At 39.8% G+C, this 16,474-nt stretch overlaps 1 protein-coding gene across 1 annotated transcript in view; it reads left to right on the top strand.

Annotated features, from left to right (window-relative positions):
- Positions 1-13,422, top strand: part of LOC133322418 (protein expanded) — a 33,181-nt gene extending 19,759 nt beyond the window's left edge. The window contains exons 3-6 of the mRNA XM_061531414.1: positions 7,143-7,222; positions 7,282-10,015; positions 10,094-11,560; positions 12,523-13,422. Coding sequence (XP_061387398.1) covers positions 7,143-7,222; positions 7,282-10,015; positions 10,094-11,560; positions 12,523-13,415 — 5,174 coding nt within the window. The 3' untranslated portion in view covers positions 13,416-13,422. The remainder of the gene's footprint in view (positions 1-7,142; positions 7,223-7,281; positions 10,016-10,093; positions 11,561-12,522) is intronic.
- Positions 13,423-16,474: the final 3,052 nt, after the last annotated feature.

Below are 16,474 nucleotides of genomic sequence, written 5' to 3'. Positions count from 1 at the left end.
AGAGTCTTGTAGAGTGTGAGTTTGGTCTGGCGGGAGGTGAACTTGTTTCTAAACTGCTTACTTAGACCATAGTAGCATCTGTTGGCCATCACAATCCTTTTACGAGTTTCAAAACTGATGTCATTCGTTTTATTTATGGCGGTACAAAGGTATATAAAATCTTTAACTACCTCGAAGCTGTAGTTCTCAAGTTGTAGTTCTCACAGTTGGTCTGAATCTACTGGACGTCTTGCGCGTTGATACCATCAGCTTGGTCTTCTCGCCGTTTACTGCCAGACCCACTTTGGCAGACTCCTTCACAAACGATGTAGTAGCATTTTATACCACTATAGTGACGGGGCAAAAGAGGACAGGACAGCAATTTTTTGCTGGAGGAAAAACACAGGTTTCGGGACTATAGAATTTGTTTCCATAGAAAACAATCAGACCTATTCGAAGAGGAATTTTTTCCCTCCTATAGAAATATTTTAGAAAATCTAAAAGAAATTCATAATGTGAAGTTTGTTTCCTAAGTCTTTTGTTTTCTTAATATTTAATTGATATTTTTTTAAAGAAAATCAAGACTCCTTCTCAATTTGTTTAAAGGTGGCTATTACCGCTCGCAATGTTCAACCCATTATATCGATGTCATCGGCGTAGCGAGTAACTGGTGTTGTTTGGTGTACAGAGTGCCATTTCTGTTCACCTTTGACTCTCGTATGACCTTTTCCAGCAGGATATTAAAAATATCACGAACGACAAACTGTCACCTTGTCTGAATCCTCGTTCGGTATTAAAGGGCTCCGAGAGATCCTTTCCGACTTTAACTGCTGATCTTGTGCCACTTAAAGTTATCCTGCATAGCCGAATTAATTTTGCAGGAATGTCAAACGCAAACATGGCTTTAAATACCTCTGAAGGGATAGGTCTATCGAATGCGGCTTTATAGTTGACGAATAGGAGAAATGTGTCGATGTGTTTTTCGTGGGTTTTTTCCAGGATTTGGCGCAGAGTGCAAATTTGGTCAATGATGGATTTTCCAGGTTTGAAGCCGTATTGGTATGGTCCAATAATGTCATTGACCATTGGCTTCAATCGTTTACACAGCACACTGGATAGCCCTTTATATGCGTTGGCAAGAAGGCTAATTCCTCTATAGTTGGCACATATCGTCTTGTCTGCTTTTTGTGCACGGAACACACGGGATGCTGAGGTTCCAATCATTGGGCATGCTTTCCTCTAGCCAAATTGTACTAATCAGCTGGTGCATGCTCCTGACCAGCATCTGACCACCAGTCGTGATTAGTTCGGCTTGTAACCCATCGGCACCTGTTGCTTTATTATTCTTCAGCCGATGGATTGCTATTCTGACTTCATCTTGGCTAGGTGGTATACTAGAGTGTATCGTCATCTCAAAGCATTTCAAAATGCTCCTTCCAGATCCTCAACACACTGTCTCTATCTGTCACCAGGTTTCCTTTTTCATCTCTACAGGAGGATGTGCCTGCACCAAAGCGTTCGGTTTGGTGTTTTACTCGTTGGTAAAATTTTCGGACTTCGTTGAATCCTGTAAATATCGATTTGATCACGCTCACGTTTTCCTTGTTCTTTCTTCTTTTTTTCTGAAAACACGTTTCTCCTCTCTCCTTCTCTCCCGATAGTTCTCCATCGCATTACGTGTTGCTACTGTCTGCAGGGTGGCCCTATACGCTGCGTTTTTCAGATCAGTACCATTACGACACTCCTGATCGTACCATGGGCTTCTAGGTGGTGGTTTTTGTTACCCAAGTGTTGCTTTTGCTGTAGTTGGTAGGGAGTTGGCAATTCTTTGCATTGTGCTTCTATACTATTGTCGGGACAAGATGTGCTTCCGTCAAGCAGATGGGTAAATTGAGCGGTGTAGGCTTCGGCAACCTGTTGTGTTTGCAGCTTTTCGACGTCGAGTTTCCGTGTTGTGTTAGATTGCACCTTTGCTGTTACATTAAGATGGGCGCGAACCTTGGCTGCCACAAGGTAGTGGTCCGGATCGATATTCACTCCTCGTATCGATCGAACGTCTAAAACACTGGATCGAACGTCTAAAACACCGTCTATCACAACATGGTCAATTTGATTTCTCGTTGTTCGATCGGGAGAAATCCAAGTGGCCTTGTGTATATGGAGATGCTTGAATCTGGTGCTGCTAACTACCATGTTTTTTGCTGTCGCAATGTTTATCAATCTCATGCCGTTGTCGGATGTTTCTTCATGGAGGTTGAATTTTCCGACGGTGGGGATATTTTCCCTTCCGATTTTTGCATTAAATTTTTTAGAATTTTAATGTCATGGCCAGGGCAGCGGTCATATGCTGTTTCTAGGCACTCGTAAAATATGTCTTTCGTCTGTTCATCTTTGTCTTCGGTCGGAGCATGTGCGCAAATGAGACTGATGTAGAAGAGCTTCGCTTTCTACGGATTGTAGCAATTCCCTCATCTAGTGGAGTGAATCTGGAGACGAGGTCTTTTATTCTCCTGTTGGCCATAAATCCGCAGCCAAATTCATGTCTCATTTCATGGCAGCTATAATACAATGCGCATTCGTTTGATTTACTTACGCCCGCCTCTTTCCATCGCATTTCCTGTAAGGCAATAATATCGGCTTTGTACTTCTTGAGTACATCCGCCAAAGCGAACACTGCGCCTGTTCTGTACAAGGTGCGCACATTCCAAGTTCAGATTCACAGATCCTGGTCCGTTATACGTTTGCAGGGGTCGTCAATATTGGGAGGTTTTGTTTAATTTGTCTTCTGTTTTGCTTTTTCATAGCAGATTCGGTTTTCCGAGTGTGGGCAACTATCCCGACGCCTCAACCTATTTTTTTATAGTTTTTCTGGGTGAACTAGCGGCACATATTAGCTCACTATTTCAGCGTGTGATGAAAATAGCTACCCCAGGTGACACCGTTGGGAGGTCAGTGTCCATAGCAGATTTGGTTTTCCGAGTGTGGGCAACTATTCCGATGCCTCAACCTATTTTTTTATAGTTCTTCTGGGTGAACTAGCGGCACATATCAGCTCACTGTTTCAGCGTGTGATGAAAATATCTACCCCAGGTGACACCGTTGGGAGGTCAGTGTCCACACTTGAGATGAAAGAGGGACCAAGATAAGCCTGGACTTCGCCATATTAAAGCCAATCAGAACCGTTGCTTGGTATCTATCATCCCCCTTAAAAATTTTTTTTTTAAAATCCACGCCTCTATAAAGGATTCTCATTATTATCCTCTTCAAACCACATTGACTTTTTTTAAGGCTTGTGCCGGTTTTTGTCACCCGAAATTTGATGATGATGCCCAAAACCGTGAAACAGGTTAGAGAAAATCTTGATTGGGAAATAACTTAGTGGAGGATGAGATGGTGAAAAATACAACACCAACAACAAAAACACGAAGCAAACAAAACTGCTTACAACATACATTGTTGTTGTTGTGCAGTTGGGGCTCCAAAAATCGAAAATTCTGCCTACTTAGCAAATATCCCCGAATAGCTGGTGACTTGCAAGGAGGGCCATCGATGCATACAAACAGAAATATATTTTATGTTTGGATGTATGTATGTATGTGGACTGTTGTTGTTGTTTTTGCCTTGCCAAAAAGGCAGGTGTGATTATTTTTTTGTCCACTGAAAAAAAATTTTTTTTTTTGGTTTGCTGAAAATGCCATCTTTTTCCGGCAATCGGGTTTGTTGTTATTGTTGTACTGCAAATAGTTTTACCTTTTTTCTGGAATGCACACAAATACCCTTCAGACAAGAGTTTGCTTCGTCGCTGAGTCTGTAAGGCCAGGGATAATGTGATTCGATTTGTTAGCCATTGAAAGAAGAAGAAGAAGAATATGTGAGATTGGAATTAGAAATTCCCTGGTGTGGCGGAAGAGGATAATTTTCGAAAAACTTATTTTTTTTAAGAGAATTGTTTCTTGTATTTATTCTGTTTCTATAATTATATGTCTGTCTATAATTATATGGTTTGGATTTGTGTGTGTGTGAAATATTGATTTTTGCAAAATAGCCCAATTAATTTGAAAACCAATCTCATTTCCGGTAATTAAAAAATTTTAAGGAACGATTTTTTCCAGGGTTCCTTTTTACAAAGAAAGAAAAAAAAAACCAAAATTTTTTTTAATTCAAATTATTTCAATATTATGTCAGTGCGAGTGTGCATGTCACAACAGGTCACCTCTTCGAGGCAGCATTTTGTGTTTCAAAAAAAAAAAATACCTAAAGCCATCCACATCTATTTTTAAAAAAGCTACACGTGCATAGATCGAAAGAAGGACAGACAGATCAACGGAGACACGTTACCACAACAAATTAATAAAAAACCAACAACAATAACAACAACAAAAAACAAACACAACATTAACATCGAGAGATTATAATCTCAAGGGCATGACCGACCTTTAAAACGGATCGTTCAAAGCTTTTAATGTCAAAAAATAAACAACCGAACAAAAAATACATGTAGCAGAAATTACCACAAACTGACAGCGGGTGGGGGTGGGGAGAGAAAAAAAACAGCAACAACAACATAACAGATAATCCCAACTCCCCCGCTGTTTGCCGGCGGTTTGACGAAAATGTCATTATCATCATAAAAAAAAAGTTTTTTTATAGACACATACACACACATACACACAACACTCACGTGTTGTACACAATTGAAAAGAAAACTATTTTTTAAGTTTTATGAGATCTCACCCCATAGCGGAGTGTATGAGGTAGTGGATTTTTTACAAAATGTTTTTAAAAAAATTAAAAACATAACGAGGTCTGGATATTTTAAAAAATATTTTCAAATATTTACCAATGTTTGGATTCAAAGAAACTGGAAAGGTTAACAAGCCGTGAATTTAAAAAAATATTTTTAGGAAGAATATCAATCGTAGACTTTTAAAAAAAATATTTTTCAGGAAAACATTTAAGGCATAGTCGTGGATTTTTTTTTTACAATTTTTTTTCAAAAAAAAAATTGAAAATTTTTTTTATAAAACCAGATATTTTTAATTTTTTATATCGTTAAAAAAAAAAACATCTTAATGTTTTATTCAATTTTTATACCCTACACACAGGGTATAAGAACTTTGTGCATTCCCAAGGGTTTGTAACGACGCGAAATATTGGTCCTAGACCCACCTTTAAGTCTACCGATCGTCATATCTCGACTAGCTGAGTGTATCTAGACATGTGTGTACGTCCGTCTGTCCATTATAATTTGTAAACACGATACAGGCCACAGTTATGGAACAATCTTCACGAAATTTTGCATGTAGGATGGGTTCTGCCCAATGAAGACCCCTATTGTTTTTGGTAAAGGCCGGTTAATATTTAGGGGATGAAATGGACCAAATATCTAATTTTTGGCGGTTTTTCTGGACGCTCCAGAGGCTGCAATTATGGCCCAATCGAGCCAAAGTATAAGCATGCCTGTTTTGATAAAGATCTGTCAAATGGAACCTGACTTTTGTGTGAAAAATTACAACATTTGTATTCTATGGTGAATATATTTACTCCTGAAGGACATAGAGCCGAGAAGTTGATAGTATATCCAAGAGGAGTGGTTGGCCTTTAAATTGGTTTACGGTGATAACAATATTGGAATGAAGTGGACCGAAAACTAATCTTTTCGATTGAAAGCCGAACATAACAACACAACCCACGGCGAAGGGAATCTGAACAAGTAATTAGAAGGGCTGTACTGAATTTTAGTAATATTTGTTGACCTCTAGTCGGTCAAGAGGATGCAAATATCGGGGAATATTGTCCAAGTTCAGAATCGGTTCAGATTTAGATATAGCTCTCATATATATTTTCGTCCGATTTAATGTTTACCAAAGTCCCTATATAACTCCCGATTTGCACGAAATTTGGCATAGCGTACTGAATTAAGTCTAGAATGATGTGTGTAAAATTTCTTGAAAATCGGTTTAGATTTAGATATAGCTCCCACACATATGTTCGACCGATTTAATGTAAATGGTTCACCAAAGTCCCTATATACCTTCCGATTTGCACGAAATTTGGCATAGCGTACTGACTTGAGCCTAGAATGATGTGTGTAAAATTTCTTGAAAATTGGTTCAGATTTATATATAGCTCCTAACATATATGTTCGACCGATTTAATGTAAATGGTTCACCAAAGTCCCTATATACCTTCCGATTTCCACGAAATTTGGCATAGCGTACTGACTTGAGTTTTGAATGATGTGTGCAAAATTTCTTGAAAATCGGTTTAGATTTAGATATAGCTCCCATATAAGTTCGACCGATTTAATGTAAATGGTTCACCAAAGTCCCTATATATCTTCCGATTTGCACGAAATTTGGCATAGCGTACTGAATTGAGTCCAGAATGATGTATAAAGCTCCCATATATAAGTTCGACCGATTTAAGGTAAATGGTGTACCAAAGTCCCTATATATCTTTCGATTTGCACGGAATTTGGCATAGCGTACTGACTTGAGTCTAGAATGATGTGTATAAAATTTCTTGAAAATCGGCTTTGATTTAGATATAGATCTCATATATATTTTCGACCGATTTAAGGTAAATGGTTCACCAAAGTCCCTATATATCTTTCGATTTGCAAGAAATTTTTTTCAGTGCACTAAATTGAGTCTAGAATGATGTGTGTTAAGTTTCGTGAAAATCGGTTTAGATTTGGATATAGCTCCCATATATATTTTCGTCCGATTTAATGTAAATGGTGTACCAAAGTCCCTATATTCCTTCCGATTTGCACGAAATTTGGCACAGCGTAATGAATTAGGTCTAGAATGATGTGTGTCAAGTTTCCTGAAAATCGGTTCAGTTTTGGATATAGCTCCCATATATATTTTCGTCCGATTTTAGGTAAATAGTGCACCAAAGTACCAAGAGGGCAAGAGCAAGTGGGTGCAACTATAAGGAAATATTACCCAGGCTCGGAATAAAATCCGCAGAAATATAGAGTTATGTGGTAGTTGTGTAGGGTATCGTATGGTCGGCCGCGTCCGACTACTGCTCCGCTCACTGGTTTTTAAAAATATATATTTTTTTAATTTATTAATTTTTCTATTTTTTATTTCTCTCATTCTTAATTTATTTTTTAATCTAGTTTATCCTTAATTTTTTTCTTATCCTTCCAGATGGCGAATACATGTTTGCCGATCCCGAGAGCAAACTATCCAAATATGGTCCAAAAAGTTGGCGTTCCTCGCACACACATGTAAGTCGCAATGAAATTGCATGTCTAATATTTTATTAACCCGCAATTACTTATTACAGGGTCTCGATGCCAATGGTCGCCCTTTGTTGGAGCTGCACTTTCGGGTGCAATTCTATATCGAGAGCCCGTTCATGTTAAAAGATGAGACGACGCGACACAACTATTATCTCCAATTAAAATACAATGCCCTACAGCGTGACATACCAAGAGAATATGCGGAACAGTCGATGATATTGCTGGCGGGTTTGGCATTGCAGGCGGATTTGGGTGATGCTCCGACGAGCGGCGGCGGCAATAACAACAATGGTGGTGGAAATAACAACAATGGTGGAACAGGTGGTGATTGTAAAACTTCCAGCGACAGTGGCCAAGGTGACAATACTACGAAACAGGACAATGGAGAAGCGAAGGGAAATAAAACCGGGACGAGCAGCAGCACTACAACCTTGCCAAAGATTAGTAAACGTGCTAATATGGTAAATGAGCGGGTATTACGTTTGTCCAGTTATATGGCCTCAAGCTCCAGGGACCATCCATCAGCAACGGGTATGGATGGCTTGAAGCGGATTATTGGTTCGTCAGCAGTTAAATCACCACTCTCACCCTCTTCCTCGTCCGCATCATCGATTAGTCGAGGTCCCAGCAATGCCTCCACGAATGCTTCGACAGTTTCAACAAATGCCAGCTCTTCATGTGCGGATTATTTTCGTTTAGAAGATTATCTGCCCGAACATTTGAGGACAGCCTGGGCTGCCAGTGCTCTAAGGGCCTGCCATCGTGAAAATCGTGGCCTGTCACAGGCCGATGCAGAACTCCATTACATCCAGCAAGCCTGTTTGGTCAACGAATGCATCAATGCCCACACGTTTCGTATGCGTATGAGCAAAAATGAGTTGGGTCCAGGAAATTCATGGTTTGTGGTCTACGCTAAGGGTATAAAAATTTTCGGAGGTGCCACCGGTCCGGATGGACAGCAGCAGCAGATAACCTTCCTATGGCCAAATATCACAAAACTCTCCTTCGAACGTAAAAAATTCGAAATTCGATCGGGTGAAAGTAAAATCACCCTGTTCGCCACTTCGGATGAGAAGAATAAAATGCTGTTGACCCTATGCAAGGAAACGCATCAGTTCAGTATGAAAATAGCGGCACGCCTTAAGGAGGTCATTAAGCGTGAGGAGGAGGAAAGTAATTGCCTGCATGCCTGTTACGTCTACTCGCGTAGCCTTCATTTGCCGACCTATAAAAATAAAAGCGATCAACGGATATCGGTTATATCGAGTACCAGTTCCAATACCACTTCGGGTATTGTCAGTGATCGGGTGCATTCGGAAGATGAGCTGGAGATAATGATTAATTCACCACCGGCTCCCATTGCTGCTCCGTCGACGGAAAGTTTGGCATTGGCCCATTTGCTGGATAGACCCAGTGTTAGTAGGCAAACATCTTCGGTAGGGCAGGTATCTCTAAAGGATTTGGAAGAACAGCTGGCGGCCTTGACGGTGCGTCAAGCCCAGAAGCAGAGAGAATCTCCAACGGAATTGAGTAATACCTCCTCGGCGGGAAATTCCACCTCGACAAGTGGTTCGTCGCTACCAGTTCCCATGGCCGCAGGAAGCCAGCGTAATAATACCGACTCATCGACAGATTCCCCCTCTTCGCAGCACAACATTGGCTCACAATGTTCCTCGACCTGCAGTACCGTAGTTGTGGCATCTTCCACAGCAAATGACAACAACAATTCCCTGGCCACCTTGGCAGTGCGCTCAAGTGTTCTGAATTCTTCCGATTCCAATTCGCCGCATCATCATCATCATCACCATCAACGGAAAAATTCCACATCATCCAGTTTGGAATTGGGTTTCAGTCACACGGCACAAAATTCCACCCTATCCGAACCGGAATCGACCTGTATCGATCATGATTTTATTGCCGCGTCGTCCAATCAGGATGAAAATGAAAGTGTTTCGGGGGTGTATACCTTGGCCCATGCAGTGGCCCCTACCGAAACCTCAGGTGTGTACACCATGCACAGTAGTGAAATGACCGGCCAATCTTCAGAAATGGCTGAATCGGAAAAAAGTTCCCATTATGGCATTTTTCAACCGGCCAGCGGAAGCGGCAGTGAAGTGAAGCATAAGCTACAAGACTCCGTAGATGGAGGAGGAGGGGGACACAGCGGAGTAGGGGAAGCCTCCGCCGGAGGATTAGGTGGCCTCGCCACCTATCGTGGTAAACGTTTGAAAAATTCCGATTTTCGTTTACGTTCCGATTCGAATGTCAGCACCAGTGACTCGTTCCGTGGTGATGGCAGTGATCCCACCGACAACAAGCATTCCCTGCTCTCGGCCGAAGAGTTGACGGAGTTGATTGTGGGTCGCGGGTCATATCCGAATCGTAAGACGGTATCGAATACCCTGGACTCGGATTGCGATTATGTCACATTGCCTCTGTCGATGTCGGGGGAATCTTATATCCAAGGCCATCAAGATACTGCACCCACAGAAGATCATGTGGAAGATTTGATTAGCGATCTATTGCCCACCGATCCTCCAGCACCACCTAAGCGGGTCGATAGCAACATACCCAGTTTGAGTAATATACAAATGCGTTCGCCGCCACCCTATAATGCGAGGCATAAGACGACTGGATTGTGTGGGCCACCCATAAGGTCTACCACCACGACAACAACAACAACATCCACATTGAATTCTGGAGGAACTACATCGACCACCTTACCACCAGCAGTGGCCCCACCGCCACCTTTGGCCTCTGGGAAAACTACCTCCACCAGTCATGTGCCATCGTCTGCGGAATCTAAACCACTACCGAAAATAATGAACACACCCAAACCACCCACACCTCCCATAGTGGGTGCGCCAGCGGGACCCACAGTCATTAAGCGACGCAATCCACCACCCTACCCCTTGGCCACGAAACCACGACCAACCTCTCTCATTTCTGTTGCCTCTTCAAGTTCCTCACTCAATCAAGCGCCAGCCAATGGCTATCCCAATGTTGGCGGATCAATGACATCCTTGAAATCCGAAGAAATTACCGCCCGTTTTATAACCACAAGGCCACAAATAAATATTCTCAAGGCCCACACATCCGTCGTGAATGAGAATCCGAAGCCGAGTTATGCAGCACCGACCAATTGTTCCTCCGCTGCCTCATCCACCGGGTCTGTGTGTAGCCATCATCTACCCAGTCATTTGTCACAATTATCGGTTCCTAATTCCAATTATGTTAGCGGTTCACAGGCATCGCTGAACATGCAGTTGCATGCGGCCTCCACCCCTACAACACCTACCCATTCGTCCACCATGTCGGTGACCTCAATGGGTCATCAAGCAGGAGGTGGATTACCCAACTCATTGAGTGGTGGTATGCCAGCGCTACACCACCCATACTCCCTACATGGTGGTCACAAATCCATGTCCTCGCTGCACCACCACCATCATCATCACCACCAGCAACAGCCTCCGCCACCACCACCACCATACCCTTCGGAATTGAAGCAACCCACCCCAAGGACATGTGTTCTCCTCCCTGTCATCAAGCCACGACAATATTTGCCGCCACCACCACCCTCACTACCCAGGCAACCACCGCCTCCACCACCAACCCAATTGGCCAGCCTCTACACCACCGCCAACCCACTGGCCCACAAACAACTGGAACTCTATCAACAACAACTGTACAGTGATGTGGACTATGTCATCTATCCGCTGCAAGATCCGGCCGTCAGTCAACAGGAATATTTAGATGCCAAACAGGGCTCTATGTTGGCAGCCATGGCTCAATCACCACCTCCGCCGCCGCCCTCACATGCCGCCCACCATCACCACCACCCCTATTTGGCAGCTGCAGCCTATCATCATCATGCTGCCGCAGCCGCTGCAGTCTCCCATCATCACCATCAGGCATATGAGGCCTGTAAAGGTCATGCGATTTATCGCAGCACCCCCTATCTGCCATTGGCCTTGACCACACATTCGCGTTATGCCTCAACACAAAATCTATCCGACACCTATGTCCAACTACCAAGTGCCGCCGCCGCCTATTCGCCCATGTATTCGCCCTCGATGGCCAGTATATGTTCATCATATGAACCACCACCACCGCCGCCTTTACATCCTGGCGCCGTGACAGTTTCTGCGGGTTCAACATCGACGGCATCACTGTTCGGCCGATCACGTTCAGACGATAATATTCTGAATACGTTGGATTCGTTGCCGAAAGTGAAACGATTGCCGCCTCCGCCGCCGCCACCCTATGTGGATAGGCGTCTGAAGAAACCTCCGATGCCGACGCCAACGGAGAAGCCGCCACCAAGTGAGTAGGAAAGGGGAGGGAATCACATCTTTACTCCAATAACAGAGGAAGATCATTTTAAAGAATATATCGGGCTTCAGGGACCCTTGAAAACATTCTTTAAAAAATCTACTCTTTGTTAAAAACCCCTAAAAATATTCATTAAAAAATCTACTCCTTATTGTAGACCCCTAAAAATATTCTTTAAAAAATCTACTCCTTATTGTAGACCCATACAAATATTCATTAAAAAATCTAGTCCTTATTGCAGACAAAAAAAATCCACGCCTTGTTAAGGACCCCCAAAGATATTCTTTAAAAATCCACTCCTTGTTAAGGACCCCCAAATATATTCTTTAAAAAATCCACGCCTTGTTAAGGACCCCCAAAGATATTCTTTAAAAAATCCACGCCTTGTTAAGGACCCCAAAAAATATTCTTTAAAAAATCCACGCCTTGTTAAGGACCCCAAAAAATATTCTTTAAAAAATCCACGCCTTGTTAAGGACCCCAAAAAAAATCTTTAAAAAATCCAGGCCTTGTTAAGGACCCAAAAAAATATTCTTTAAAAAATCCACGCTTTGTTAAGGACCCCAAAAAATATTCTTTAAAAAATCCACGCCTTGTTAAGGACCCTAAAAAATATTCTTTAAAAAATCCACGCCTTGTTTGGGACCCCTAAAAATATTCTTTAAAAAATCCGCACCTTGTTAAGGATCTCTTAAGACATTCTTTAAAAAATCCACGCCTTGTTAAAGATCCTATAAGATATTCTTTAAAAAATCCAAGCATTGTTAATGATCCCTAAAAATATTCTTATGAACCCCAAAAAATATTCTTTGAAAAATCCACGCCTGGTTTTTGAACCCCTAAAAATGTTTAAAAAAAAATCCACACTTCTTGTGGACCCTTGAAAAAAATATTCTTCAAAAATTGACGCCTTTTTTATTCCGAATATTAATTTTTTTCTTCTTCTTTTTCAGTACCCTCCAAACCCTCACCCTTAAGCCAAACTACCAGCAACCTGAACCTTGCAACAGCAGGTCAGCAGCAGCATTTACAACAGGATTCAATGTCAGCTTTTCGTAGCAGTCAATTACCCCCACGCAAACCCATAACGCTGAGCGTTCCACGCGGCATTAATAGCCATATGACAAAGACCTCAAGTGGCGCCCAATGGGCTGGCGAAAGACCCAAACATGATTTGCTCCTGGGACGCTGTCAAGAAAGCAATATTATTGCCCAGCTTCAGGCCTCAGTCCAAGCGGCCAAACAGCAGGCCAGTCGTACAGCCTTGGCTGCATCACAATCAAATGGAGTTGCCACATCGATATCAAGTGGTGGTGGTGGTGGAGCTGGTGGTCAAACCCCACCCAGCGAATTTGATATAGCCTTGCTGAGGGAGAAAAGTAAGCACTTGGATCTGCCCTTGATATCGGCTCTATGCAATGATCGTTCGCTGCTCAAGCAAACCAAAGTTTTGACACCGACGAACAATAATAAAGGTTCAAAACCAGCAACATCAAAGGATTCAGGTGGTGGTTCCAGTGGTTCGACAAGTTCTACACCACCTGGTAGTAGTTTGGAAATTAATGGTAATATCAATGCCAGTACAGGAGCGGGTAATAATAATAATACCCCACCTGCAGCTTCTTCAACCACCTCAGTGGCTAAGGCCCTGACCAATAACACTTCCTCGACTAGTACCAGCGTCCCAACTGGCCAACTAACCAAGACACGTAAAACTTCGATACCCCACCGTCATCCAAATGATAAATTGCCTCCATTGCCCATGCAATTGGCCGAGGCCAATAATTATGTTATGGATCCGGCTGCTGTATTGAAACATCATAAAAGCTATAATTCGCATACGTAAATGGCAACAAGAAACAACAACAGCAACAGCCAAGCAACCGCAACAGCGACAACTGGGTACCATCTCTGCAAAATGGGTACCTCTTTAAAAGCAGCAGCAGGGCTGCTACAACAACTGTTACCATCATCTGATAACCGGTGGCCACAAGTGACAATTTTCATCATCAAGGTTTCATAATAATAATACAACAAAAACAACAACAAACCAAACCCCCTCAACTCAACACAAAACTGAAAGGTATTCGTTTTCGTTAATAGTAGATTTCTGACAAGATGAACAAATACAAAAAAGGTCATACTTTTAATGGTATTCCCCCCAAAAAAAGAGGATGAAAAAAATATTCCAAAAAAAGGGGAGGAGATTTCCCTTCTCCTCCCCTTCAAGGAGACAAAGAAAAAAAGAGTAAATGGAAAAAATGTAAGTTGATCTTTTTTTGGCATTCTGTTTGAAAATTAAAAGGAGATTGACAGGTCAGCCGAAGTGGTTATGTCTGAAAATTATAAACAATGCTAAAAATGGGGACCCTCTCCATTTTTAGTAATTTTAATAATTTACAACATTATCATTCTCATTCTGACCTTGCCGTACCCTCTAATAAATACATTATATTTGCGATATTTATATATTTTTTATAAAAATACATTTCAATCGACTCGCAGATCTATGAAGATTTTTTTGTGGTGGAAATTATTTTAAAACGAGATTTTTAATACAAATGTTATTTTTTCTAAAAGACCGGTGTATAATTTTCCTCCCAAATGTTTTTTTTATAAACAAAAAAGTCAGTTATTAAAAAATGACGTCGTTAAACGCTTTACCTTTTTGAGAAATGTGTTGCTGCAGAACCACCAATAATTTGATGATGTGAAGAATGAGACCCAAATTTAATATATGGTTGCATACTTTTAGGGGGCTGGTGTTAAAAACAATAACTACAACCAAAAAATGTTGCATACTTTTGGGAGATAATTTTTTCATTCTAAGAAAATTCTTGTAAAGAAATTGATTTATATAATTTTTTTTATTTAGAATTTTCTTCGAATGAAAAAATTGAGTCTTCGCAATATGGACCTTGAGAATTCTACAGATTATGAAAGAAGGAGAGATCAGCTGAAAACAGGTTTTGTTAAAGGATCGAAATTATCTTAGCGTGGGCAAAAAAGAAGTTAAATACCTTTTCCAGGAATATTCTTGGAAAAAATATTTTTTTAAAAACCAAGCTGGGATTTTTGAAAAATTTTATCTTCAACAAATTTAAAAAAAGACATAGATTTATTTTTAAAGTTTTGTTTAAAATGGTCCAACAACTGATTTTCTAATCCAAGATTAGAAATTTTGAAATAATAATAATAATAATATATTATTTTTAAAGTTCAAAAAAGAATATTTTTGAAAATTACTTTAAAAAAAATTTTTTTAAAACAATTTTTTAGTCCAATACTTGATATATATATATATATATATATATATATATGGATATTTTTGAAAATACATTTTTTTTTAATTTTCAAAAATTATTTTTTAAGTCCATTTTAGTCAATATTAACAAAAAATTCCAAAAAAAAACTTACGACCAAACCTTTTTTATGTTTATAAATGTTTTCTGATTCAAAACAAAAATAAATGACATATTTTTCAAAACCAAGGAGTTTGGTCGTAAGTCACTCGAATTCGTTCGTTTGGAATTTTACAAAAACAGGCTGTAAATATTCTTGGATTTTTTTTTTATTCTAAAAAACGATTGCTTTTTCTTTTAAATTCACCTCTTGGATATATTGAAAAAAAAAAATGATTAACGAATTTTTTATTGAAAATTTTAGAAAAAATATTTTCAAAAATCTACGCTTGAATATTCTTGGAAAAAATATTTTTTTTTTTGCTTTGAAAAATCCACGTTCTGAAGTGAAATATTAAAAATGCCAAAAATGGTGCCTATTTTTAGGCGCGCCAAAATTCAAGTTCGGATATTTTTGAAAATATATATTTTTTTTCAAAAATTACAAAGAAGAATTTTGCATCAACAATGCAAAAAATTGTGCCTATTTTTAGGCGCGCCACAAGGAATGCAACTGATTTTAAAACTGAAAACTTAAATCAGCTGATGCTAAATATTGTCAAATATTTAACATATGATAGTGAAGAAAAGATTGCATACTTTTTGGAGTGACATTTATTACACAGCTATTTTTCGACATATCAAAAAATGTTTTAGATATCAAAAAATATTTTAGATATTGACGAATTAAAGAAAATGTATGCATACTTTTAGGCATACGGTAAAGGTTTACCCCAAATTTTTTTTTATATTTTGACATTAAAAAAATTATATGGCACACTTTTTGGCTCATCTGTCAATTTTGAAAATGTTGCTCACTTTTTGGCACATCGTTTTGAAATGCTTTAGAGTGTAAAAATTTTAATTAAATTTTTTAACAGCTGATTTCTAGAATTTTTCGAGAAAAATAATTTCACACAATTATTTCAACAAAATCAAAGCATATACAAAGAAATCATTGCCTACTGTTAGGCATGTCATATAGCAAAACAGCTGATCTCAACGAATTTGAGGAACATTTTGAAGACATGTTGAAGTTTGGACAATCATACCATTCAAATGTGGCCAAGGGTTACCAAGTGTCAACCAGACATAATAGAAGCGAGAGAAAACATTCTGAGCCGGAATAAATATTTGAAAAATAATATTGCATACCTTTTGGTGTGTCGGCAATAAAATCAAGCGGTACGGGAAATTGTATACAAAAATATTTATTGGAAAAATATTTACAGGAAAAAAACCTAACAACTGAGACAAGACAAATTTTGTTGATCTTTGTCTGCAAAAATCCCTCAATGGGTGATTTTGAACTTATCAGATGGCGGGCCATCATTCTTTTTCAAGTAATTACAAAGTACAATTTTATATATTTAATTTTGTATATGTGTGATTACTCGACCTTAGGCTAAGGCATTTATTTAACAAAAGCAAAACGATCTTTTACAAAAATCGATTTTGCCTAATATTAATATAGCATAGTTTTAGGATGCCTGCTGGTAAGTGT

Source organism: Musca vetustissima, unplaced genomic scaffold (genome assembly GCF_032173495.1).
Source record: "Musca vetustissima isolate MV318-11 ecotype Yass unplaced genomic scaffold, APGP_CSIRO_Mvet_v1 utg7876, whole genome shotgun sequence".
NCBI classification, from domain to species: Eukaryota; Metazoa; Arthropoda; class Insecta; order Diptera; family Muscidae; genus Musca; species Musca vetustissima.
The sequence above is the reverse complement of the archived record's forward strand: the minus strand, read 5'-3'. Positions and strand labels throughout refer to the sequence as shown.